Source organism: Arachis hypogaea, chromosome 15 (genome assembly GCF_003086295.3).
Source record: "Arachis hypogaea cultivar Tifrunner chromosome 15, arahy.Tifrunner.gnm2.J5K5, whole genome shotgun sequence".
NCBI classification, from domain to species: Eukaryota; Viridiplantae; Streptophyta; class Magnoliopsida; order Fabales; family Fabaceae; genus Arachis; species Arachis hypogaea.
This window is the reverse complement of record NC_092050.1, coordinates 25,313,385-25,339,617: the sequence shown is the minus strand read 5'-3', so window position 1 is coordinate 25,339,617 and position 26,233 is coordinate 25,313,385. Positions and strand designations below refer to the sequence as shown.

The following is a 26,233-nucleotide window of genomic DNA, read 5'->3' as shown; positions in this document are numbered from 1 at the left end:
TGCCTCCTTCCTCGACATTATGCTATGATCAGTGGTGGAGGTCTCATGCAGGTTTTATTCTAAGAACATGGTATATCTTCAAGTTCGGAAGATATAAAATTTAGCTCTTTTCTATTCTTTCTCTTTCTAAAACTCTCGCTTTCTCTCTCTAAGATTCACCTATGATTCTGGGAACAAGAACCGTAGTTTGTGCTATAGATGTAGACTATCTATGTTATACATAATCTTTGCTAATTTATTTTATGAGATTGCTATAGGAATAAAAGTGATTCTTACTCTTTGATTAGTTAGTTGCCTATGAATTTAACTCTCCGCATTGTTCATTGTGAGCTTGGTGTTGAAATTCCTATTCACATGGAATAAGGCTTTGTTTATGAGGTTTTCACTTTTCAGTGACAGGGAAAAGAAAGAGAATAACTGTATTAATGGGGATGAATTATGAGTTTTGATTATTTTTGTTTGGAAAAGTATGGGGAGTCAATGTAGTTGCTATACAATGTGTACAATGGGGATATTTTTGTAATTAAAATCAAATGATAATTAAAGTAATTAATTATTATTTATTTCAAATTTTAAATTCAACCCAAATAAGGATTTCATACCGTCAACAATGCAAAATTAAAAACTGTCAATCCTCTCCCCCATTTACAGGGAATTGCTTCTCGAAAATTATCACCTTCTCTCAACGGTGCCATCCCATAACCCGCAATAGCCGCCATCACGCATAGCCTTGGGAGACGCTATCGTGCGCACCGCAAAGGACCGTGCAGCACCGTCGCGAGGGTTGCTTTTTTTCATGCAGCCGTGGATGTCCCAGTCAGAGAAATTCCCCCTAGCCAGCGACGGTTCACCCTCCAATGTTGTCATTCATCACCCATCACAGCGCGAACACATAAATGGAGTGCAGTTCGTTGGAACCGCAATGTCATCTTCCATCTTCAGTCACTGACGACAATTCGACACATGCAACCGACAACCATCTTAATCCTTGCAACCTGGTGGGTGAGCTAGCTCTATTTTATCAATTAGATGTTTATTCTTAGTGTAAGTGGAGCGCTCTATTTTATATCAACCGGTTAACTAGAGTCAAGATAATATTTGGCGATGCATTCAAGATAATAATGAATCGTGTCATATATATTTGATGTTGCTTGAAACTCTTTAGAGTTTGTAATCTCGTACATAGTACGTATATATGTATTTATTTAGTCCAATTTTCCTTTATCTTGTATGTATAAACACAAGACTTAGCTTCATTGAACACTTTGTTCTTCAATGAGTAATCATCGATGCTCCTATTGATGAATGCTGCAGCCCCCTGTAAACTTGTTAGTATATTCTATTAAATAACAAAATTGGTTATTGATATTCTTATTATTATTAATATTATTGCTGAAATTATTTATTAAATTGACAAAGATATAGTAATTCCAGCATGTGATTTTTATGCATGTGCTTCCATGTCAAAATGTTTATGATGATCGACTTGATTTGTGTGTGTGTTAAATTAATTTGGCTGCTTAGTGAAGGTTTCTGTAATTGCTATTTAGTTCATCGTGCGGTATATAATTAGTCATTTTATTTTGGATTTTTGTGTTTATTTGCAAATGAATGCCATGCAAGTTTCGGATTTTATTCATGTTGGAAGTGATGAGACAGATCTTGGTCATCAGTTTTGGAGTATAGTTTAATTTTGTTTTGCCATGAACAGCATGTTTCAATTGAGGTTTAATGGCATTGATGTTTGTTTTCAACTGATAATAGATGGTTATTTTTTTCGCCTGGTAAGTATGTCATGATTGAAAGACATTCTACCAACACATTCAGCCAGGTTCATAAAATGAATGAGCAACTACATGTTAGTCCTCATCAAGTCTCATAAACAAAAGCTCAAGACTCCAACTGGTGAATCAGCTCAACTTGCGTTTTTCATTGAAAAAAACAAATCCCTGTACATAGACACAATAAACTGGCTGGTCAGTTTAATATGGATTCAGATGTTTACTTTCTTAGACAATATAGATGGTTATTTTTGTCACCTGGTGAGTATGTTATGATTGAAAGATATTCTACCAATACATTCAGCCAAATTTATAAAATAAATGAGCAACCACATGTTAGTCCTCATCAAGTCTCATAAACAAAAGCTCAAGACTCCAACTGGTGAATTAGCTCAACAAGCATTTTGCATTTGAAAAAAAATCCCATGTACATAGACGCAATAAACTAGATGGTCAATTTAATATGAATTTGGATGGTTACTTTCACAGATAAAAAAGATGGTTATTTTAGCCACCTGATAAGTATGTCATGATTAAAAGATATTCTACCAATACATTCAGACAAGTTCAGAAAATGAATGAGTAATCACATGTTAGTCCTCATCAAGTCTCATGAACAAAATCTCAATACTCCAACTGGTGAATTAGCCCAACAAGCATTTTTGTATTGGAAAAAAAATTCCTGTATATAGATATTATAAACTAGATGGTCAGTTTCATATGGGATTGGATGGTTACTTTCTTAGACAAAATAGATGGTTATTTTTTATGTCTGGTAAGTATGTCATGATTGAGAGATATTCTAGCAACACATTCAGCCAAGTGCATAAAATGAATGAGCAACCACATGTTAGTCCTCATCAAGTCTCATAAACAAAACATCAAGACTCCAATTGGTGAATTAGTTCAACAAGCAATTTGCATTGGAAAAATAAAATTCCTATATATAGACATAATATATTGGATGGTTATTCAAATATGGAATCCAATGGTCACTTTCTTAGACAAAATGGATGGTTATTTTTTATGTCTGGTAAGCAAGTCATGATTGAAAGATATTTTACCAACACATTCAGCCAAGTTCAGAAAATGAATGAGCAACCACATGTTACTCTTCATCAATTCCCAAAAACAAAACCTCAAGACTCCAACCAGTAAATAAGTTCAATAAGCAATTCTATTGTAATAATTAAACTTAAATATGCTACTTTTTCCTCTTGTAGACATTTTTTAACATGTGGTAATCCTTCGGCCCGTTATCTCAGCGTTCTCGTGCTGGGTGCTGTGAATGGTGAAGTCACTTCCTTACACTTGTTTTATGGTATGTTGCGGTGTCCAGGTTCAGCTTTGTCTTTCAAAATCAAAATCACCTGATTAGCTCAATTCAGGGCGCATCACAATATCAAGAAGCGCATAATGTGTCACAATTGACCAGTAACACTAGTTGTCCACTACAAACACCAACAAGACTCCTAAATTCGCGTGATTCATGACAAAATTACGAGTTTATTAAAGAATCTAAGACAGATATATACAAACACTAGCTTAATTGGAGCTTTAAAATGACACAAAAAAATCAATATGCCCAATTGCTATTAACAAGTATATAGAAAAATCATGTTTCTGAAAATCCAACAAAATACAAAAAAAAAATCCGATCACTTGAGTTCAAAACAACCATCCGGATACATTTTAAAGTAACCATATGCCTTATGTGCACTAATTAAATCAGCTCAAATAGGGACGCATCAAGATAACCACAAGCGCACAAAGCGTCGTAGTCGCCCATCAGCACTTGTAGGCCGCTACAAACACCTAGAAAACTACTTAAATTATGTGGTTCATAAAAAAATTATCGAGTTCTCAAATAAAAGTAATAATACAAAAATACATAATTGAACTAATAAAGGCTTCAAAGGGACTCAAAGACCAATCTGCGAATCTGTTGTTTAGAAAAAAATAGATAAAATAACACTGAACAACAAAACAAATATGAACTATTAAGTTATGAAAGAATGAAGAAAGTAAAAAAAATGCAAACTAGCACAACCATATAGATGACATACCAGCATATGAAAATCATGATATTAATCAAATCAAATAAACACAAGCCATTTACTTCTACAAGCAATACAATCACGTTAACTTATTAGATGAATTATCACAAACTACCATAAGAAACGCCATACACTTAACTTGATAAGCATTAAAAAAAATCAAAATTAATTAAGAGTGATCACAAAGTGTTATAATTAGTAACTATTCCTAACCATGATTCAAACAAAATTTTACCTAACAAAATCATAACTAACAAAATCTACATGATTCAAACAAGCCAAGAAAAATCAAAACAAACACAAATCAATTGCTTGAAAACCAGGACCACTGTCCTTACTAATTCGAGCATGAACAAAATTTCCAGCGCTAAAGAAAACACCAACGCAGCCATCAAGAGCATCACCTTGAACAATATGTTCCCAAAAAATTCAAATCCCTACCATGGTGTTCTAATTTAGAAAAACAACATAATCAAACCTAACTACAAATTCTACGCATGAACATCAAGTTACAAGCAAAATAAAATTCATCAGGTAAGCATATTCATTATCCAACCTTATCAGCAGTGGGAGATGGTGTCGTTGCAGCAAACAGGGCCGAGTTGTTCACCGTTAACCTCAAGGATGAGATGGAGGCAGAACAGGACCACAAGGATGGTTGCTGCTGCGGAAGAGAGGCCTGAGCCACTAACCAGAATGCGCGACTGAAATGACCACGGCAGGGCTTGAACTGCAACACCGACAGATGAGATGGAGACCTGCAATGGGAAGAAGGCCAGCGTGAGGTGGAGAGGCGTGTTCCGCAGGCTGAAACGCGCATGCAAGAGAGGCCAGTTGACTGCGGCAGAATCTACACTCCGATGGGGGCTGGATGTTCGGTTGAGAATGGGGTGGATCGGGGGCTGAAAGGTAATGAGGGAGATGCGGTGTCAATCAGCGGCGCTACGATGGGATGGTTATCGGAGCTCGCGAGGGAGGGGGTGAGAGGTGTGCCATCGTTCACAAAGAAGGGATTGGGTAAATTTTGAAATAAGGATTGGATGGTTAGAATTAATGTAAATCTGAGAGGTTTTGTTACATTAGGGTAAAAAGTGGGTCCATTTTCAATTTTAACTTAAATTGGGCCAAATAAACAGCTTATTGTACACATTGTATAGATACCACATTGGCTCCCTAACGGGATTCTGTTTGTTTTAGATGTTAGAAAAAATTAGGGTTTCAAAATGTTGAAGATCACAATTAAGGGTAATTTAAAAATTTTATGTATTTTTTAACAAAATTAACACAAAATTTAATGATTGAATATCTTTGTCAAATAAAATTTATTTTTTATTGATATACTGTCAATTTTATTTTTTCGTAGTTAGTTTTGTCCATGCTTAAATCTTTGATAGTAAAAAATAGTGATTTACTCTAATAATCAATAAATCCAATTAAGGTTACTCAACTACTTTTTTCTTCATTTTAATTAATTGTTATTTGATAATTTTTTGTATTACCTTATTAATTTCTCTCTCTAAAGGATGTTTCTTGTCTTTTCTTACTAGGTTATTTACTCTAATAATCAATAAATCTTATTTCTATCACTTTTGGAGGTCTATAGTAGACCCAATTCACAGTTTATTCAGTGAATAAAATTACCTCTATCTTTAAGCGAAAAAAATAAATAAAAAAAAACAACTAGAGTATATTTTTTAAATTGATAAAGATCAATTTTTATATGTTCTAAATTAAAAGCATATTTAGTTCATATTAATAAAAGTATTTATTTTTAATTAGCTTTATTTTAACTAGAGTAACAGACATGACGGATTTACTTACAAATGTGTGGAGTATTTGCCCCTTAAATTTTAAAAACAAATAATAAGTAGGACAATTTACATAGATAAATTGTTTGTCCTTTAAATTTACACAATTGCATTTTTTCAAATATGAAGACACAAATACATTGTTTTATATATCTATAGAAACTGTTACTGTCAATAGCGGTTTATGGCCAAACATCAATAAACAGAAACTGCGACAGCCTCTAACGGTTTCTGTGTTCCCCATTTGCATGTAATCTGTGACTGGTTACAGTAGATTACGTATTTAGGTAAACCGCTACTGTCAGTAGCAGTTTCTATAAATATATGAAATAATATATATTTACGTCTTCATGTTTAAAAGAATGCAATTATATAAATTTAAAGGGCAAATAATTTATTTATAAAAAATTACCCTAATAAATATATACATAAGTATAAAATGCTCTCTTTAAAATAATAGGTTTATCCTCATATTTAATTTTTTTTTAATGTACGTGTGAAAAATCTAGGTTATTAAATAACAACACAATGACTTATCCAATTATATAAATTTAATCTATTTATATTAAAAAAATAAATATACTTGAATAATAATAATAATAATAATAATAATAATAATAATAATAATAATAATAATAATAATAATAATAATATTATTATTATTATTATTATTATTATTATTATTATTATTATTATTAGTTAATTATCCAAAGTTAAATTTAGTTTCTCAAATAAAAATGAGACTATTAGTATTTGATAGTTTTTTTAATTGATTGAGATAATACATATTATATATCGTTTATTTATTTTTACTATTTTATTTAATTTAGTTTTGGTATAATTATTTTCGTCAAAAAAATTTTTACCATGAATATTATAGAATGTCAATTCTGCAATTAAATGGCAAAAAATATTTGAATAATTATTTGATAAAAAAATATTATTTATATCTATATATAAAGAAAATTATGGTTGTTTGATTTGAATTTTTATTTTTTTCGTAATTAGTTTTGTGTTTCTTTCTTTAATTATATATTTTTTTATAAATTCTTTAATTTAAGCTGTACTCTTTTTTTGTATTATATAAAAAATAATTAATAAAATGTGAGTTGATAGATACATAGGATATTTGACAAAAAAATACTTTTAAATTAATATAAAAATTAAATATATTTTTAAATTAATATACTTTTTGATGTGTTAATTAATTATTTAAAATTTGACTAATATTTTAAATTTTAATATCTAAATATATTTATGTTAAATTTTTATTATTTTTATATATTATTTTTATCTTTATTACTAAAATTTTTTGGATTTATCATTGGACTAACAGACAATGAGAACAAGTAGAGTATATTTTTAACTTGAGGAAGATAAACTTTTTTATACTTTCTTAATTAAAATCACATTTAATTCATGTTATTTTTTGTTCACGACTCTTTTTACATTATAGATTAAAATTAGTGGCTATAATATCTTTAAAAGATATCTTAAATATGCCTACAAGAATAGTACAAAACTTTATCCCAACTGAGAAATTCACCATTTATCACTTTATTTTTTATATTGATATAAATTATAGAAAGAAAAAAAATAGTAATAATCTATTTTCCCTTTTCTTAGCTTTCTTTATGAAAAGGGATATAATTGATTCAATTTCTTTTTTACAAAATCCTTAATGCAGGTAAATATAAAAGTTCATCAAATATTTATTTTCAAAATATTTTAATTTTATATAGTCATAACTCATACAGAAAATAGTATATAGATGATGATAAATATAAAATAAATTTAAAGTTTTAATTTAAATAACTTTTAAATTTTTTTTAATATTTAAACTTTAAATATTTTGCTAATAATTTTCTCTTAAAATATTAAATTTTATTTTTTTTTTAACAACATATTTTCCTAAAACAAACGTGATACACTTTATATTATCTTATAATAAAGTATTTTTTGCAAGAAGGTATTTTAATTATATTATCCAAAGAAGGAATTTTATTACTGCTATCAAGAGAATTATTTCGTCAAAACTAAAACATTTTAAATTGATAGAAATTTAATTAGAAATTTTAAATTTCCATGCATTTAAAAGTCTTTGAAATTTAAAATATTTTATCCAATCTTAGAGTTCACTGTATATTTTATTTTCTTAGCCAATTAAGAAAATTCATTAATTATATTCAACCATATTAAATGTAAAAAAAAAAGTTAATCACAACAATTACTTATATAGAATATATTAAAATATAAAATATATATTATAATTAAGTTAAATAATATATTTATTTATCTAAAAATATATGACAACTAATTTTTAGTATACAGCTAATTTTTGGTATATTTATTGATTACAAAAAAATTATTATTTGTATACTAAAATTAGTCATTATGTATTTTTATACACATACATATATATTTTATATTAATAACTAATTTTGATGGCCAATGAGTTATAACTCAAATGACATAGTCTCCTTATACTCAATTAAGAGGTTGAGGGTTCAAGTCTCATATCTTTGGTATAAAAAAAAAAAAACTAATTTTGATGGTTAATTTTGATATACATTTTATATGTTGTATTAGTTATTATAGGGTAAATCACAAAAAATGTATTCTAATTATTTTGGTGTTTACAAAAATGCATCTAAATTTTATTATCGACAAAAATATCTTCAAATGGTTTAAATACGTGACAAAAAGTCTAATATTAAATATATATATTCACAAAAAATACTTTAGAAATTAAATTTTGATGCGCTTTTTTGTATGTATGATTAAAAAATGAGATATTTTTATTTTTAAAATTTGGTGATTTTTCTAAGTATATATTTTTTATATTTTTTATTAACAACTAAAAATCATTTTAAAAAATAAAAAATTAAATTTTCATTCAATTTTTTATGTGTATTTTTTATAAAATTATTTAAATATTTCTATAAAATTTTGAATCAAATACTGTTAAATACAAAAATCTTTTTCTGTAGAGGTAAGTTGCAAAAACAAAAGAATGAAAGATTACACAACAATGCTTGCAAAATAAAATCCCCCATTTTTAACTCGTTGACGGGTCTCTCTCTTTCTCCACATAATCGCGTTGCTGCAAAGCATTCTTTTCTCTCTCTCTCTCTCTCCCTCTTCTCTCTCTCTCTCCGAACGTTCTGTTTCCAGATCACTCAAGGCTCTCATTTCCCAACGGTATACCCTCTTGTCCTCTTCTCTTTATCTCTCTCTCACGCACACAAATACCAGTGTTTAGATCCGATTTGATTGTGTAAGAAATGTTGTGACAATCTTGAATTTTGTTCGTTGCCAACTTATTTGCATGTTTCGTGGATTTTTTAATTTTAGTTTTTCCACGTTGAGTTTGAGATCTAACTGAGTCCAATGGCTTTGAATACGATTTAGGGGAAAAGATTGAACTCTCTGATAAAATACCTTTTTTTCCTTAATTGTGTTTCTGAAAATCGAATAAAAAGTTTCATATTTTGGGTCTTGATTTGTTTCTTTCTTGTGTGTTTCGTTCTATCCACAGGTTGAAGGAGAAATGGGGCTGACATTCACAAAGCTTTTCAGTAGGCTCTTTGCCAAGAAGGAAATGAGGATTCTCATGGTGGGTCTTGATGCTGCTGGTAAGACCACTATCCTCTACAAGCTCAAGCTTGGAGAGATCGTCACTACAATTCCCACTATTGGTAAGTTTTTGAGGCTATGATTCACGCTTATTCTTGCTAGATAGCCATATATCAATAGTTTCCCTTTCAGCATTGGAAATAATGTGAAGGCATTGATATTTGTTACTTAACATCTTATATGGTTAGAATGTATCTTTGATAATTTAGGATCTAACTTTATTAGACTTGTTTGTGTTGTGATATATTATTTGAAACAAACGTATTGCTAAATCTGTAAACAAACATTTCAAAGGGAAACATCGCATCCAAAAATACCATGTTGCATATATCAATTGCTTGCAACATAGTACATTAGATTTGCTGTGAGATCATGAATTTAAAGCGATATGACCACCATATATTCTTGAGAAACTATGTTATTACTTTTAAACAATAAATAAATAATGCATAACTGTGTGCCTGTGTGGCATATTTTTGTTTCTTGTTTGATGCGCTTATTCATTAATTTTTTCAGGGTTCAATGTGGAGACTGTTGAATACAAGAACATTAGCTTCACTGTTTGGGATGTTGGTGGCCAGGACAAGGCATGACGATTGATTCTTATGCATTCTTGAAAAAATTACAGTCAAGATATTCAATGCATTGCATAGCAAATTAACATAACTTGGCAAAGTTGCTTGGTGCCTGGTTGCTGAATACTTATGTTCTCTGTTGCAGATCCGTCCATTGTGGAGGCACTATTTCCAGAACACCCAAGGTCTTATATTTGTTGTGGACAGCAATGACAGGGACAGAGTTGTTGAGGCCAGAGATGAGTTACATCGGATGTTGAATGAGGTACTTTAGCTAGTTTGCTATTTCCTGTTATGCCATGCTGCCTTATTCATATTTGTTAATGGTTTATACTAATCCCACTTTTAGAGTTGATTTGTTCTGATTTATGATTGACTGAGTATTGGGTATGGGAACACGTTGAGACCAAAAGGAAGGACCTGTAAATTTGTAAAGTTAGAAAGGTTTTAGAATAACAATATAATGTTGACCATTGAAGATTCTTCAGTGAAAGTCCCAGAATTTTCAGAGATTCTTTGATGTCAACATGTCAATAATTCGTGACCATTAATCTTGTAGATTAGATACTCATTCTTTTTGATAGGCATAATCTATTCGGGAAGAGGAAATCTTTATTGAACAAATGATTGATTTGTGATAATTCTTGTGTGATGTCACTATAGCATATAGTTTGGAAGTTGAATAGCTAGTTCTTTCATGTGAATTGCTTTTGATTGATTGCCCTATATATGTTGATATCTACTAGTGTCATGGCAAGGATCTTGAGTCCCATTCTTTTTGCTTTTTCTGTTTAGGTATTCAATTTTTCTTTTTAAATCATGTTTTCAGGATGAACTGAGAGATGCTGTATTGCTTGTGTTTGCCAACAAACAAGATCTTCCTAATGCAATGAATGCTGCTGAGATTACTGACAAGCTGGGACTCCACTCTCTCAGACAACGCCACTGGTATATATTTTGACAAGGAAGCATTTGTTTCCTCCCCCGCACAACAAGTTTAGCCTTTGTTTTTCCCTCCCAGTTTTAGGTAGCTATGCCAGTTTTGATCCAACATGCTCTTTGGGTTCTTCCAGGTACATCCAGAGCACTTGTGCAACATCTGGGGAAGGCCTTTATGAAGGTTTGGACTGGCTTTCGAACAACATTGCCAATAAGGTAGTTGTTAGTTTATGGAAAAGTGCATTCATGCATATTGATGTTTAAACCTTTATTATTATTATTATTTGGAATGGAAAAAACATAGCACTATTCAGAGTTGGAATTAAAAAAAATATAGTTGGAATTACTAACATAACTTTTCCCCCCTGATTTTCTATTATTGTTACAGGCTTAATGCTTTTGGGGAGTCCTGTGGATCGGTGATTCTGGATGCAGGGGTGAATATTATCTAGCTTTTATTTCTTGGTCCTCGTTGGAAACCACCTAGATTTGTGTTCATGTAATGTGTTTTTGGACTTGGTGGCGAAAATTGTGTTAGGAATTTGTTTCATGGATGTGTAATACTTGTGAGCAATGTTGGGCATTGTTGCAATGTTCATAACTGTAATGGAGACACTAATTCAATGTGCCACCCCGTTTTGATTTATTCAGTCTTTATCTTGCTCGTATATGTAGTTTCTTTCAGTTCGTGCATTCTAGTATGCGTATCCCTAGGAGTTAGGAATGCTATATTTGGTCCAAAGATGCATTTGTCGTCTTATTTTAGAACATTTTAGTTTTTCTTTTTTCATTTGTCAGAAAATTATTTTGAGAAAGTAAAGACTTTTCTCGGGAAAATTATATAGAGTAAATGCCTGATTTCTGATTATTTTCTTCAGGAATAAAGTGTTTCCTAATTATTTGAAAATAAAAAATACTATTTATACACTAAAATTAGCTATTATGTTTTTGTATATAAATATAGAGTATTTATTCATTTTGGTTTCCAAAGAATTTTGGACTAGACACTTTAGTCTCCAACTAAAATTAATTATTCGATTAGTTTCTAACAATTAATTCCGTCAGTCACTTAGGTTTTTTGTACTGTCAATTCTAACGGAGGACAAAATGGTTTCTAGCAATTCTAACGGGATAAAATGGTCCCTAACCCCTTTATTCGGAAACGACATTGTTCTCTCCCAATTTCCATCATATCTCGCATAATCCTAATAGTCTAACACTGCAACTTCAATGTTCACAAGAAGAAAAATCTTCAATTTGTTCTCAACTAATTCGTACTCAAGAAACTAATGACTATATCTCTCAACTACTTGTTATCTTCGATAGATCCTATGAATCTACACAACAAGTCCGATCTATTAAGACTCATCATCGTTATTGCCATCTCCCTCCCCCTCTGTCCGATCATCTCCATAGCCACATTGTTCACTACTCCGATTGCATCCTTCAGCTTCTTCTCCGAATCAATATTTAGTAATCGCTTCAATTTTCATGAGCGGCGACGACGACATTGCTCGCTGTACTGATAGCTTGAATACGAGGTCGAAGCTGTCTGCCAGCTTGGACTTCGGGAGAGAAGGAATGAAGTACTCGAAGTCCATTCCAAATGAGAATTTGCATATGATGTCGAAGAAGAATCTTCTCATGATGTCCTAATGTCCAATAATCTATATTGCTTTCTAGAAAATGGAAAAAGGTGTGCCCTTAGGGTAGTTGTGGAACTTGGTCTTGAGGATATGGTGGACGTTGTCGGAGTTGGAGGTGATGCTGTTATCAGACATGGAGGTGAATACTTTTGGTGGGTGAAGTGTGAAGGAGGTGGGTGTACCAGTCACAGAGATTTAAAAAGTGTGTGGTTCATGACATGTTGAGGTAGGTGCGATATGCGTGACAGTTACACCATGATCTTGGAGTTGAAGAAGAGGAAGGAGAAGATGGAGAAGAAGTCTGAACGAGGAGAGTATGAATATTAAAATTATGCAAGATAATGGAAATTGGGAGAGAACGACATTTCTGAACAAAGTGGGCAGGAACCATTGTCTCCCGTTAGAGTTGTCAAGAACCATTTTGTCCTCCGTTAGAACTGGCAGAACAAATGACCCAAATGACTGACGGAGTTAATTGTTAGAGATCAATCGAATAATTAATTTTAGTTGAGAACTAAAGTGTTTGGTCCAAAATTCTGAGGACCGAAATGGATAAATACTCATAAATATATGTTTTGTTTAATATATTTTATACTAGTAGTTAATTTTGGTGAGCAGGTAACAAAGTTATTTGAAAATCTCAAATCGGCCTAGAAGGCCACAACCATTAAAGGAGTGAATCAATTTATTCGAAGATTCTATCTTCGTTTTAAGCTTTTCAACATGTATATTAAATCTGTTATGAATTTGTGTTCAGCAGTACCTTCTGTTTTATCTTCTATTCAATCGAAAAATAGAAAAACCGTACTCTAATTGTCCCGTTGATGAAACTTCTGGTACACAGTTCTATTTTACAACCTCAGAACAATTGCAAGTCCAAATCATCTTCACCTTCTTCCATGTCGTTTTCTTCAAACTCCAATTCCTGGGCACGATCATCCACAAAAAGGGAGGGTGCAACTTTGTTTTTGTGGGGCTTCTTGTCGTTCATCTCTATAACTGAAACTATCCTCTCTCTAATACAATTCTCCATATTTTCAGTTCCAACTACTTGTGACTGTAATCCAAGCAGAGAAAAGCATTCTTCCTGGAAATTTAAGTCACTGGAAGACAAGATCAGCCCAGCAATTGTTTTTGCAAGATCCGGGGCATAACTTCGAACCTGAAAGTGAAAGAAGCAACTTCTTATTAAGGTCATAAAGCTGACCAAATGTAATGTAAGGCCACATCTTGGAAACTAGTCGCCAATACTCAAAGATAGTTCAGATTACGACTGAGATGGTGAAAAATTTCATATTAACAATGGCATAATGTAAGATCGAAAATTAGCAGAGCAGAATATCTCCAATTGGCATATGTTATGAAAAACCTTAGATTGATCCCAGAGAGAAATGCCAAGCAAGAGAGAGGGATTGTTTTCTCTATTTTAATTTTCTTTTATAGAGTGGATGAGTGATTGACCAATTAAAAAGTTATCACAACCACCTCTTATAGTTACATAACTCATTGTACAACAGAGAGAAAGCAAGTCAACACAAGGTCATAAAAGAACTCACCTGAACTGCATGTGAACTTAAAAGAACTCCTGCATGCTTCTCCTTCAAGTCATCGAGGGAAAGTTTAACAGCTCTTTTAACAAGATTTCTCTCAGTATGAGTAATCTTTCTTGGGCCCGGTATCACAGTCTTAACAATACGTCAAGGAAGCATATCACCAGAAATGGAACAGATAAGCATTTTAACACATCACATGAAAATCTTTAGAATTGTGTTCATATTGGGAAATACGTAGGGCTAGCATATTTTCTTACCAGGGAAGAAAAAGTGCAATTTTAACAGAGGCATAGAATTGCCTGTTTCTATGAACTAAATTTGGCTAACATAAAAGAATCAAATATTTTCCAAGATAAGAAATTTTTCTGTATCTAAACTGTATCAGATAAAGCCAAAAAAAATTATCATTTTAATGATGGATATTGTTTATTGTACGAGTGAAGCACAATATCAACGTGAGTATCTCTAGTCAAGTTTTCCCATTCTAGTAAAGCAAGACGATCTTGCTGCACTATCCCCCCTAGTTTCAAACCATAGCTTTTCCAGTCAATGCCTTTCAATGTCTTCATAAGTGACTTAGAGACTGTACCAGGGGAAAAGTCCTTGAAATAGAAAACCTGATATTAAACATTGTTATCAACTTATCATCCATTTTAAACAGAAAAGAAGCGTGTTATCGTGCAAACTAGTTACTAGATAAAGAAAATCTAAGATATAAATGAACTAAAACATAAAATCCAAGAGACTTGTTGAGAAACCTCTGTTTTATCACCATACTTCCTGAAGCACTCAGTGTTGTCTACTGGCATGTTACTTATTATTATGACTGCCTCCATCACCAGTTCATTATGCTGATGGTTTTCAATGCTGCAAGCTACTCCACTCCCAACTTTGAGCTGCTCCCTAATAAAGTTTCGAGTAGATAATTCAAAACATATTAATACTATGGCTCAAGACTCTAGAGGCTCTTTATTATATAAGCATAGAGTATGCTTAAAGAAAGTAAACAAAACACGATAAACAATTTCTTGCTCTCACTTCTATATGCAAAACAACTTTCCTACAAAATTTGACGGATCCAGTCCAATAAAACAGCAACATGTTATATTTAATGTACACATCAATGTCTTATGGATCACATGTAATAGAGAACATTTTGGATTCATTAGGTAACAGATTATGACACCGTATAAAGAATTGACAAGTACGCAGATGTACATACATATCCCATCAACAAATTTTCAAATTCGAAGTATCGCAAGCAGAGCAGAAGTATCTTTGTTAAGTGACTAAGAGAGGAAAGTGAAAGTCTAATATTTACTCAATCTATATAAGAAAATGAAATTATATAATTCTAAATGAAAAACAGGAATCTGAATTGGTATTATGAATTTACCAATTTGGAAAGCAATAGTGGCACTTGTTACTTAAGGTATTTCCATGCCTTAGTACATAATGTTCAAGGCCTGACTTAAGAAGATCAAGATTTGAAGCTGAGATTGGTAATTCCTTGTCCTCATTTGCAAGAAACACCTTTTCATATCTTGATCCAGGTACATCACAATCTTCTGCCACCAAATGAGTTGCAACGTTCTGGACGAGAAATCAAAGTGAATAACAAAAACATTGCCACCAAAAGCTTGATAAAGATTCTGCATTAAATTTCCATAACTGCTTGAAGTGTAGTTTGGAAATTTAATTTGGTGGATTTGTTTTCTTTGCTGCTGATCACAAATGAGGTAGAGGAAAAATGATGTCCGATAGCAGCACCCACTCACGGGAAGTTCTAGTTATTTGAAAGAATATTGGAACATTTGAGAATAGTAGAATACCATAAATATGGCAGTTTAACTTACAGGAATACTTAAAATCATCATCTGCAAAAAATCAACAAGTAAATAAATAATTAGCAAAAATATGAGGAATTCCAAAATACAGCAGCACGCGAAGCAGGGACAAAACATTATCAAAACAACAATAAAATCCTCCGTGCAAATTTACTTCAATTTTTGTATGCAGTGAAGAGAAAAATAGGGGTAGCAAACTCATATTTAGTGAAGCTATCTTAAAACCTCTTCGTAACTATATTTAGCAAATTCATATTCTTGGATTTCTTAACTAGCAATATTTGATACCAAATTGCTTTAGATAATACCCAGTGGAGAATGGCAAAATATACCCAATAAAGCCTCATTGGCTTAACTACTTAAGTGGTCAGTTGCCCTCGAATACAGTAATACTTAAAAGATTTGTTATACCACAGACCAATATTAGTTTAAATCAATGAATGTAACTAACTTTAACCATTGGAGTTTAGTTAACTTCTACCAATATACTCCCAATTCCATAAAAAATTTGTCCCAAAAGAGTCTTGTTCTTGGTTCACGCTTCAAATTTAGCATAAAGAAAAGTGTATCAATTGTTATTGTGCTAGGACTATCTACATATGTGTAGCAAAACATAAAAAGTTGATCAAACATGTTCAGATTGAAAACGTTATCTCACCAGAATTTGCATTCATCCCAAGTTTTTTATTAACATAGTGCATAAATTGATTAGATGAAATGGTGCAAAACATTACCTTCTCTAAAAACTGATGAATCTCAGCCACTAAGAGATCAATGCTAACAAAAGATGAAAGACATACTTCACTGCCACTGCAAAAAGGCCAAACACAGTTATTGAAAAAGAAACTTAATAAGCAACTAATGAATTAGTATTAAATTAATGTATTCAAATGACTTTCGTACCTGAATCTTGCACCATTTTTTGTGTTTGAAGTTAGCCTAGTTATTTTGGAAGAATCACTTGCTTTCAAGTTTATCGTGTAGTTATGTATCTCAGTATCACTAATACCTACAATTTCCATAAACTACATTTAGATTCTGATGACAAATATATTAAACATGGTAACGCTATTAAATAATTGAAATCTATTTCAATGTTATGCCACGATGTAGAACAATTATACAGAATAGCACCCTATCCACATGGTTGATGAAAATTGAGGAGTTCATACGACAGATACCTAAGAGTAAAACAATTTTTCTTAGAGGCTTATACAAAAGGCTTACATATTACCTCTGACATTACGAGCACTTGAATAATGACGCAGATAAGAAAATAGCTATCGTTCCCAATTTTCGCTTGACGTGTATGCATATATTCAGTGAAATCGAAGCAAAACTAATCATGAGAAGAACATTAAACTTACTCGTGGTTTTTATAGAAAGCATTCCATCTGTTTTACCAGCATCAAATATAAACATCTCATCAATAAAATATGAAAATTATGTAGATGTTTTTTCCTCTCTAAAATGAATAGTCCAATTATTAAGTTACCCCAGTTGTCAGCATCATCGTTGGAAGAAAACCTCAAACCTTGAAATTCCTCTAAGCAGCTTCCATTTCCAGTATCAGAGACTACTCACAAAAATTCTAATATTATAAAATAATAAAGAGAGGAACAAAATTAGAAATTAAAAATCACGTTAATAGTAAAGGTTTGTGCTCGTTACTTGAGACTCGAAGAGAGGAAGACGAAGATCGAGAGAGAATCACCGAGAGTCTGCAAATCTGCTCAGACAATCGGCATCTCTGAAACGCTGAAGATATTAACTGAAATCGCATACTCACAAGTTATAATTAACAAAACTATTGGCATAATCTGAGAAGAAAACGAAACTCAGTCAAATTGTGCAGCCAAGAGAAAAATCAGAGAACACAAAAAAAAAAAATCAACAATTCGCAGATAAGAGAAGAAAGCGAAGCTCACGTGTAAGCTTAAATTCTGAACCGAAGAGAACTCCATTCGGAATTACAACACACACACACACACACACACACACTCTCTCTCTCTCTCTCTCTCTCTCTCTCTCTCTCTCTCTCTGAAAATGGCGCGCATCTGAGCACGGTTTTTTTTTTGGACCTGAAATATGGACTTCCTCTTCCTGGGCATATGCAACAATTTCCTGGGCTGGACTTCCTCTTCCTAAAATATGGGCTTCATCTTTCTCTTTATTGTTTTTTTTTTGGTAAACGTTGTTATTCTTTTCTTCTTGTAAGGAATTATCAAAATGCAAAAGGGTTACCGTCGAAAACGGAAACTGCCTATATCGAAGAGAAAATATTCGGTATAGTCCTTAAAATTACGTTCGAGATTTAATTTAGTCCTTAAAATTTCAATTGTCTTAATTTAGTTTTTAAACTTTTTTAATTATATTAGTTCTTACAGTAGTTTTTATTATAGAGTCAATTAAAAAGTTTAAAAATTAAATTGAGGTAATTGAAACTTTAAAGACTAAATTAAGGCTCGAGTGTAACTTTAAGAAACAAATTGAGTATTTTCTCGAAATACACCGTTGTGGTTATTTTACTGTTACTATATTGAGGTGCTTTTTTTTTAATTAGAATATTGAGGTCATTTTTGTTTTTTAATCATAAAAAATATACGCAATGTAAATAAAAAAAATTTACCACAAAAAAAAATAAAATACAATAAAATAAAATCTAATATAGATAAAATAGAATAATTAAAATTGTACATGAATGATGTTAAGCGTATTTAATTATTGAAGTAAAATAAAAATTAAAGGGGATGAAATAAAAAAAATAAAAAATGAACATATATTTTAGGTAGCATTTTTTCATTAGACGAGTGTTAGGGGCCATTGGATTTTGTAATTTGTAGCCATCAATTAGCTATTAATAATATTTTTAGTGGTGTGAAATTATATTTAATGTTAAAAAATTATTCATTTTTCTTTTGCTGGCTAAATAGTGGCCAGATTTTAATAAAAGGATTTGGATCCTCTAAAGTTTGAATTTCACTTTTGAGAGTAAGATTTGATCTCTCACTATTTATTTCATATGTGGGATCAAGAATAAATATGAAAGAAAAATCATTCAAGGGTAGAAAGATCACACTTTACTCTCTAGAGTGAAATTCAAACTTTAGAGAATTCAAATCCTTAATAAAAATGCTGGTCCATAGACTTTCTCTTTTCATTGCTTCCGTGCTAAGGCTTGTGTTCGGACTATGATTTCGTGGCTTTGAAAATAATGGTGAAGAGATCACAATGTAGTTATTATCACAAAAGCTAACATTTCTACAGTGAGATATCGCACTTTTGTTCCGTTTTTTTTTTTTTTTTAATTTTTGGCTTTTTCGGGTGAAAAAAATCGACAAAAAAAAATTTACACTGTATAAATTCACCAAATTTGGCAAACCAAAACTAGCGTTCAACGCCACAAGAGGAGCACAAGGACACGGATTCACCCAAACTGAGCCCAAACACTCAACTAAAGTGGATCTAAGCGTGGCAGTACAACAAGGTAATTGATTGTAGAATTGATTGGGAGTAACGAGGCAATTTAAGAATTATTAGTTACTTTTTATTCTAAAATTTTAAATTATAATTAAAACTGAGTAGGGGTTTTATCGAGATCACAAATTCAACAAAGTTAAAATGTTTATTTTCTGTCCCGCAGAAGAGAATGAACGTTATCATAAAGAGCTTATTAAAATTAAAAACGACATATTCTCATCTCTTAAATTACATTTTAAGTAAGAGATACCACTTATATTCAAGTACATCCTTTTAAAATTTTAACCATGATTTGATTACTAAATTTGATATGACTTTGTGTTTCTGTAAAACTTAAGATATGGCTTCCGAAAATTTAGGGGCACATACTTATAGTAAATTTGATGTGAAAGCATGAATGCCTGGCTTAGAACGGTTTTGGCGAGGTATTGCAAATACATTTTTTATTTATATTTTTTTTTTTGGGTATTCTTTTTCTATCTATATTTATTATATTCTATTTCTATTAATTAGGCCAAACCTAATTGTACTCATATACTCATCACAAATATATTATGGTGAATTCTCGTGTAAAAGCATTTATGATTTCTACACATGTAGTGTGATGGTGGCCACAGCATAGAGTGCCAAAAGACTGAGATGTAAAAAGGTAGGTGCAGGGACAACAGTTATGTGGGAACTGTTCATGCACAGATATCAAAGTTGATGGAAGCTTAATGTTATTGGTTAACACAAGTTATAGATCCTATAATAAAATTTATGCTAAAGTATATTTTTTGTCTCTAAAAGGTAATATCTTTAAGTTTTATTTTGTTTTAATTTTGTCTTAAAAGTTTTCGATTTATATTAAATATACTCATAACAGCTAATTTTTCAAAAAATTTAAGACCAATTCAATAACAATATCATAAGAACAACCTTAAACACAAGAAAATCAAGCATAATTTTCATGCATTATTGTTAGATTGATCTTAAATTTTTTAAAAATTTAGCCGTCAAGAATATATTTGATACAAATCGAAAATTTTTGGGACAAAATTGAAACAAAATAAAATTTAGGGATATTTTTAAAACTTTTGCCAAATTTTAAAAACAAAAAGTATACTTTACCCATAAATATTTAATAATAAGACTTTATGAAATGGATTTTTTTTGTTTGTAATCTTTGCGTAGATAGATAAAAGAAAATTGAACAGAATAATATTTAAAAAAGTAATACATTTCAAAATTTTAGAAATACAATTTATATTTAATACATCACAATATATATATACTAAAGTAAAATACAATTATACTTATAACTGAAATGCAAAATTTTGACATACAAAATATATTACCTGTGTATAAAATATCACAAATTATATTTATATTTGATTAATTATTATTTTAATAATTTATATTTAATTTTATTTTTAATATCAAACTTTAATTAACTAAAACATTTTTGTTAACTTCATTTGTATTTATATTTAAAATAATTGAAATTATTATTTTTTCATATTACCATAACATAGATATATATGACATTTCATACTTGTTCCATTCATTTGATCAAATATTGAATCTAATTTTTAATTTTTTTTCTTTATTTTTTTTATTTACTCTTCATCCAAACATATAAAAAAAAAAGAGGAATGCTAGGGGGCCAGCAACTTATGTGATTTGTAACCATCAAATAGCCATCATTGATGGTTTTAATGGTGTGAGATTGGTGTGAGATTTCATCCAATGGCTCACTTTTCTTTGCTGGTTACATGCTAACCAGAATTTAACAAAGTTGCTGCCCCTAGATTTTTCCTAAAAAAAAAATTCATTTTCTTTTTAGTTCATCCAAACATATAAAAGAATTCATTTTCTTTTTAGTTTTTCTTATTCACATAACTTCTTAGCAAATTTAAAACTTAAATGCAAAAATTTCAATAACACTTTTTTCCTAATTATTCAAATCAAATCTCTAAACTATTCAGACTAATTAGTTATCAGATTACTAATTTAACCGATGAATCATATTAAAACTATTCATTAGATCATAATTAAATAATCATATCATATTCAAGGTTCTGAAAATTAGACCGGACCGGCCAGTTCGACCGGTTTAACTGCGAACTGACAATGCAAACAGTTCGGTCCTCCTGCAGAAACCGTCCTGGAAAGAACCGGCAAAGAACCGGCGAATCGGCCAAAAACCGGCCGGTTGAGCCGAACCGGTGACCGGTCGGTTCTGCATAAACAACGCCGTTTTATTATTAAAAAAAAAAAAAAAGAAACCCTTAACCTGACCCGACCCGTAGAGCACCATGCAAGCCTGCACCCCAACCCCCCCCCTTTCTTCCCCCGAATCTGAAATTCTGAATCATATTCATCTGCGTGAGAGAAGAGAACAGAGAAGACTGAACCCTAGCCGCCCGAACCTAGCCTGCCACCGCGCCCTCCTTCGTCGCCACGGTCACCGATCAACAGTGCAACCGCCGTCGCCTGGTCGTCAGCCCAAGTAACCCTCCTTCTTCGCCTGGTTCCCTGCCCAGTAGCCATCCATCTGCGTCGTCTTCATCTTCTCAACACCAGCAGGCAGTAGCCCGTCCCATCGTCTTCATCGTCGCGCGGTGAGTAACTCGTCCTCTGCTCATCTTTGTTCTTTGCCTCTGTAAACTTCGACTTGCCTCTGTGAACTGACTTCCTCTGCTCATCTTTGTTCTTTGCCTCTGTGAACTTCTTTGTTAGTAACTTGGTTTGCAGTTCAATTTCTGTTTGTTGGTAACTTGGTTTGCAGCTCAATTTCTATGTGTTGCTCAATTTCTGTTTGTAATTCAATTTCTGTTTGTAGTTCAATTTCTGTGTGTTGCTCAAATTTCTGTTTTGTAGCTCAAATTTGTTACTGTTTTGTACTTTGTTAATGCTGGAAACTTACTCAATTTTGCATATTTGTTGACTGGCTGAATTTCTCAAATTTGTTCTGCATAATTGTTAATGTTCATTGTGTAGATAGAATTGTTAATGTTTATTGCTGTGGCTGTTTTTAATTTCATATATGTTTTATTAATTTTAGTTATGGAAGATAGTATTAATCAAGAAGTAACTGCTGATAATAATGATTTTGTGAATAATAACATGCCTGCCGATACTCCTATTCCGAATGATGCTGCTAATCCTTAGCCAAAATTGATATCAAAAGTGGTCTTTATGCTGCATCTCTTGATTCTTCTGCTGAACAGGGTGGGAATGAAGGTGAAAATAAGCAGATTTGCAACAAGTTCTTGCGGATTTTGATGATTGATAAACCATGTAGTTGGAATTTAATATTTAGATATGCTTTTATTACTATTTAACTTTTGAGTTTGGATTTTGATAAGATCATATGTATTTGGTTGATGATATTTTATGTAGTGTTTTAAATTTCGAAGATATTTTAAGATTTATATCAGACTATAATTATATTTTAGGATGTGTATTTATAATTTATTAATTATTCTATTCTAAAACGATTTTTTCGGTTGAACCATCGGTTGAACCGGTTAAACCAATGAACCAGTAAACCAGTGACTAGAGCGATTTAATGATCGGTCCGGTTTTCTAAACCTTGATCATATTAGATTTTATTTTACATTTTTAATTTAATAAAACTGTATTTTTTTATTTTATCTTTTATTGAATTAATTATTGTTTTTAAAATTTTATAACTCATAAATTAGTTTATATTTATTATACTATATTCATAAGTTTATATTTATCATATTTTTCAAATATTCATAGAAAAAAGAATAAAGACAATAATAACAGAAATCTAAAATATATTATAACGAATAAAAAAATAATTCAGACACTCATTTTTTTCATTTTCTCTTGCTTCATGCATCTGTTCACAGCACTATAATTACATAATTATTCATATTACTTCTTATTATATGTTTGTATCAGGATTAGCTAACAAAATTCATTTAAAATTCTATTATACACTAATTCTCTATAAGCTAAACATTTTCGTTTCTTTTTTTCTTTTCATCTGCATCTCATGTTATAATTTTTTTTTTTTTTTTTTATAAATGTTCACTTTTAAATGTATCATTAGTTTTTTCTAAACATTTTTCATTTACTCAAAGGACAAAACAATCTAGGTCCGGATCCGAGTTTGACCCGCATTTTCTTGGTTCTGGGTCTGGATCTGGATCTGACAAAAAAAGAATAAAATAGATAATTATAATGGCCCAACTTATATACACCTAACAAACTAACTAGAATGCTTTTTGTAATTACTTGGATACACCCACTTTACCAAAAAGAACATTTAACCCATCATCATAGCCCGTTATTATTAATCGCTAATTAGTGCTGATCTATTTCATCTCCAACAAAAACTAATGCACTCTTCTATGTGATAATCACTGTACACATCCTGCACAATACTACAATAATGTAAAAGATGTTTTTTCTACAGATATATGTCAAAATTTTACAATGACATTATCGTATTTTTATATGTGTAAAAATCATATATGCTTTTAGAATTCATATATATATATATATATATATATATATTCTTTGTTTTAAGATTAGGTAAGTTAAGTTGCGTTGTGTGAATTCGACAAGTCAAATTCGTCAACCAATTCCTACGATAGGTTCAACCCATATTTTTTGTTGGTTTGAGTTGAGTCAACCAAACTAATATACAATTCTAGATTATACCATGCAATTCAGTGGAGCTGAGGCAATGGCATAGTGGAAAAATGGTTGGCCTTCTAAAGAGTTGCATAGAGGTTTGAGTCATGCTTAAAATAAGAAAATAGATAGTATACAAAAAAAAATTGGTCGTTGAATCGGTTCATTTAGCAACTGTAAGACTTCGAATTTTTAAAAGTTAAATAATAATTTATTCAAGATTTATTATTTTATTTATAGAAATTTATTTTTTTTAAAATAATTAAATTAAATTTTGTAATATTTTGAATTAAAATTTATTAGAATTTTTTAAAATAATTTTTATTATAAAGAGGTATTTCAAAAAAAATAAAAGAATTATTATTATTATTATTATTATTATTATTATTATTATTAAAGTTAAAAAAAAAAACAAAAACAAAAAGAAAGTGGCCGAAGCCATTTAAGAAAAGAAAGAAATGAAAAATGAATTATATGCATAGATATATATATGATAAGGACATATGCTTTCTTTCATGACTTATTTACGATATATATATAACTAATAAACTTTAAACCCCACAAATAATCATTCCTCACCATCAGCCTTAAATTATTATTACTCATTCAATACCACCGAACTATTGAGGAAGGAACGGGAGAAATAAGGAGTGTGGCCAATATGTATACGTGTGTGTATATATATATATATTTATATATATATATAACGGTGGAACCCACTGAAGCAAGACACCTACTCATTTGCTATTATGCTAATCATCATCATCATCTAGTTTCATTTGACTTCATTGCATGCACGGTGAGAAAGAAGAAAAAAAAAAAAAGAGAAGTGACCGAGAGAGAAAGGGAGAGAACCGTAGCTTTTTTTATCTTTCGGTTTTGATTTCTTGCTATCCTTAACTCCAATAAAAAAAATTTAATTCGATAAAAGTGTTCGTTTCTTCCTTTTTTATATGTTGGCGTTATTTTTATTTGATAAAAGTTGACAGTAACATAGTTTCTCTTTCCCTTAAATTTGGCTAATTAGAGTTCTAGGAGGTACAGGTAATTACTGACGTTTTCTTCTTCATCAGCTCGACCAGAAAGCTTTTCCAAAGTTTTCGTTGATTCTGATTTCGTATGAAGGAAAGAGATTTATTTCAAAATTAACTGTTTTAATTTACGAATGTTATTGAAGTTTAGTGAGTAACTGCAAATAATTCATAAATGTCTCATTTGATTAACTGATGAGAATTGATAAAATTGAAATTGTTGATGAATGTGAATATAATTGAATGTGATGAAATTGGTTGAATTATGGCTGTGAATGATAATTAATCTGGGGTTATTTATTAATTTGAATATGCTGAGTTGATTATTGAAAATCTGTTGTACGAGTAATTGATGAATTGAGTTTGAGTTATTGGAAATGATAAAAAAAGTTGAGAATGGTTCGGTTGGGACCCGAAAAGGGTGGTGAAGTCTAATTTTAAAGGGAGATGTTGTCCAAATTTTGTAAAAATATACGAAAAGTGATTTCATTTTTAAAATCTGATTTATAAGTTTATTTTGAGAAATTATTGATTTGATTTATTAATAATTATTGGTTTGACTCAATAACATAAGATTTGAAAGGTCTGAATTTTATTAAAATAGAAAGTGGCTCAGCTTCAAAGAAAACGTTTTAATTACTGAAAATTATTTGATTTTGATTTATTACAGAAAGTTTTATTTTCATCTTGATTTATTAAGAAAGTATAAGGTTTTACAATTCAGTTTTTTTTTAGAATAGATTTTGTTTCAAGTTATTATTTGAGTTTGGTTTGTTAAGAGAAAGAAGGAAAGAGGAAAGAGAACACGACACGTGTGATTATAAAATGAATAAAAGGTCACGAGAGGGTGACGGAAAGTAACTAGTTAGGGTGCCGATGTGAGAATGTTAAGCCGTGGGCTTTATGTGTGGATGATTGTGCGGGGTTCCCCGTGTGTATGGAATGGCTTCCAGGAGAAAGTGGCACATGCTTCAACTGGAGAATCAGCGCCTGCAAGTACTACTTGCAGAGGTCGGCATACTTCAGCTGGAGAATCAGCGCCTGCAAGAAGTAGAAACTTGCAGAGGTTATGCCGCTAGAATGCCTTATCTGACTTGCGAGTCGGATTGCGTCGGGTGCGGGTCGCTCATTACCTGCGATAGGACTAGACATGCATCATCATTGTTTGAACATTTGCATTTGATTGTGTTTGTTTATCTTGTCTCTCTGTAATTGTGATGTTTGTCT

The 26,233-nt window shown here is 31.1% G+C and overlaps 2 protein-coding genes across 5 annotated transcripts; one reads left to right on the top strand and one right to left on the bottom strand.

Annotated features, from left to right (window-relative positions):
• The first annotated feature begins 8,653 nt into the window (after nt 1-8,653).
• Nucleotides 8,654-11,464, top strand: LOC112750018 (ADP-ribosylation factor 2). Its single transcript, XM_029292876.2, has 7 exons — nt 8,654-8,847; nt 9,185-9,344; nt 9,799-9,869; nt 10,003-10,122; nt 10,687-10,805; nt 10,931-11,012; nt 11,185-11,464. Exons 2-7 carry the CDS (start codon nt 9,197-9,199, stop codon nt 11,188-11,190), a joined length of 546 nt encoding a protein of 181 aa, XP_029148709.1. The 5' UTR covers nt 8,654-8,847; nt 9,185-9,196; the 3' UTR covers nt 11,191-11,464.
• Nucleotides 11,465-13,126: 1,662 nt separating this feature from the next.
• Nucleotides 13,127-17,925, bottom strand: LOC112750015 (type 2 DNA topoisomerase 6 subunit B-like). Of its 4 annotated transcripts, none has more exons than XM_072218900.1 (12): nt 17,771-17,925; nt 17,514-17,613; nt 17,338-17,418; nt 17,210-17,236; nt 16,746-16,851; nt 16,577-16,652; nt 15,852-15,872; nt 15,392-15,588; nt 14,754-14,898; nt 14,420-14,612; nt 13,999-14,129; nt 13,127-13,604 (listed from the first exon to the last, which is right to left on the bottom strand). In XM_072218900.1, exons 1-12 carry the CDS (start codon nt 17,804-17,806, stop codon nt 13,302-13,304), a joined length of 1,416 nt encoding a protein of 471 aa, XP_072075001.1. In that variant the 5' UTR covers nt 17,807-17,925; the 3' UTR covers nt 13,127-13,301. The 4 variants fall into 4 exon arrangements, with proteins under 4 accessions (XP_072075001.1, XP_072075002.1, XP_072075004.1 ...); XM_072218901.1 differs by having other exon boundaries at nt 17,514-17,662; nt 17,771-17,881; XM_072218903.1 differs by having other exon boundaries at nt 17,338-17,433; nt 17,771-17,789.
• Between the last annotated feature and the right edge of the window lie 8,308 nt (nt 17,926-26,233).

Coding starts and splice junctions, on each gene's coding strand:
- LOC112750018 (XM_029292876.2), top strand. CDS start 9,197: ATGGGGCTGACATTCACAAAGCTTTTCAGTAGGCTCTTTGCCAAGAAG. Junction 9,870..10,002: donor ATGTTGGTGGCCAGGACAAG/GCATGACGATTG, acceptor TCTCTGTTGCAG/ATCCGTCCATTGTGGAGGCA. Junction 10,123..10,686: donor TACATCGGATGTTGAATGAG/GTACTTTAGCTA, acceptor TCATGTTTTCAG/GATGAACTGAGAGATGCTGT.
- LOC112750015 (XM_072218900.1), bottom strand. CDS start 17,806: ATGGAGTTCTCTTCGGTTCAGAATTTAAGCTTACAC. Junction 17,237..17,337: donor CGATGATGCTGACAACTGGG/GTAACTTAATAA, acceptor CTGGTAAAACAG/ATGGAATGCTTTCTATAAAA. Junction 14,130..14,419: donor GCTTCACTCGTACAATAAAC/AATATCCATCAT, acceptor GACGTATTGTTA/AGACTGTGATACCGGGCCCA.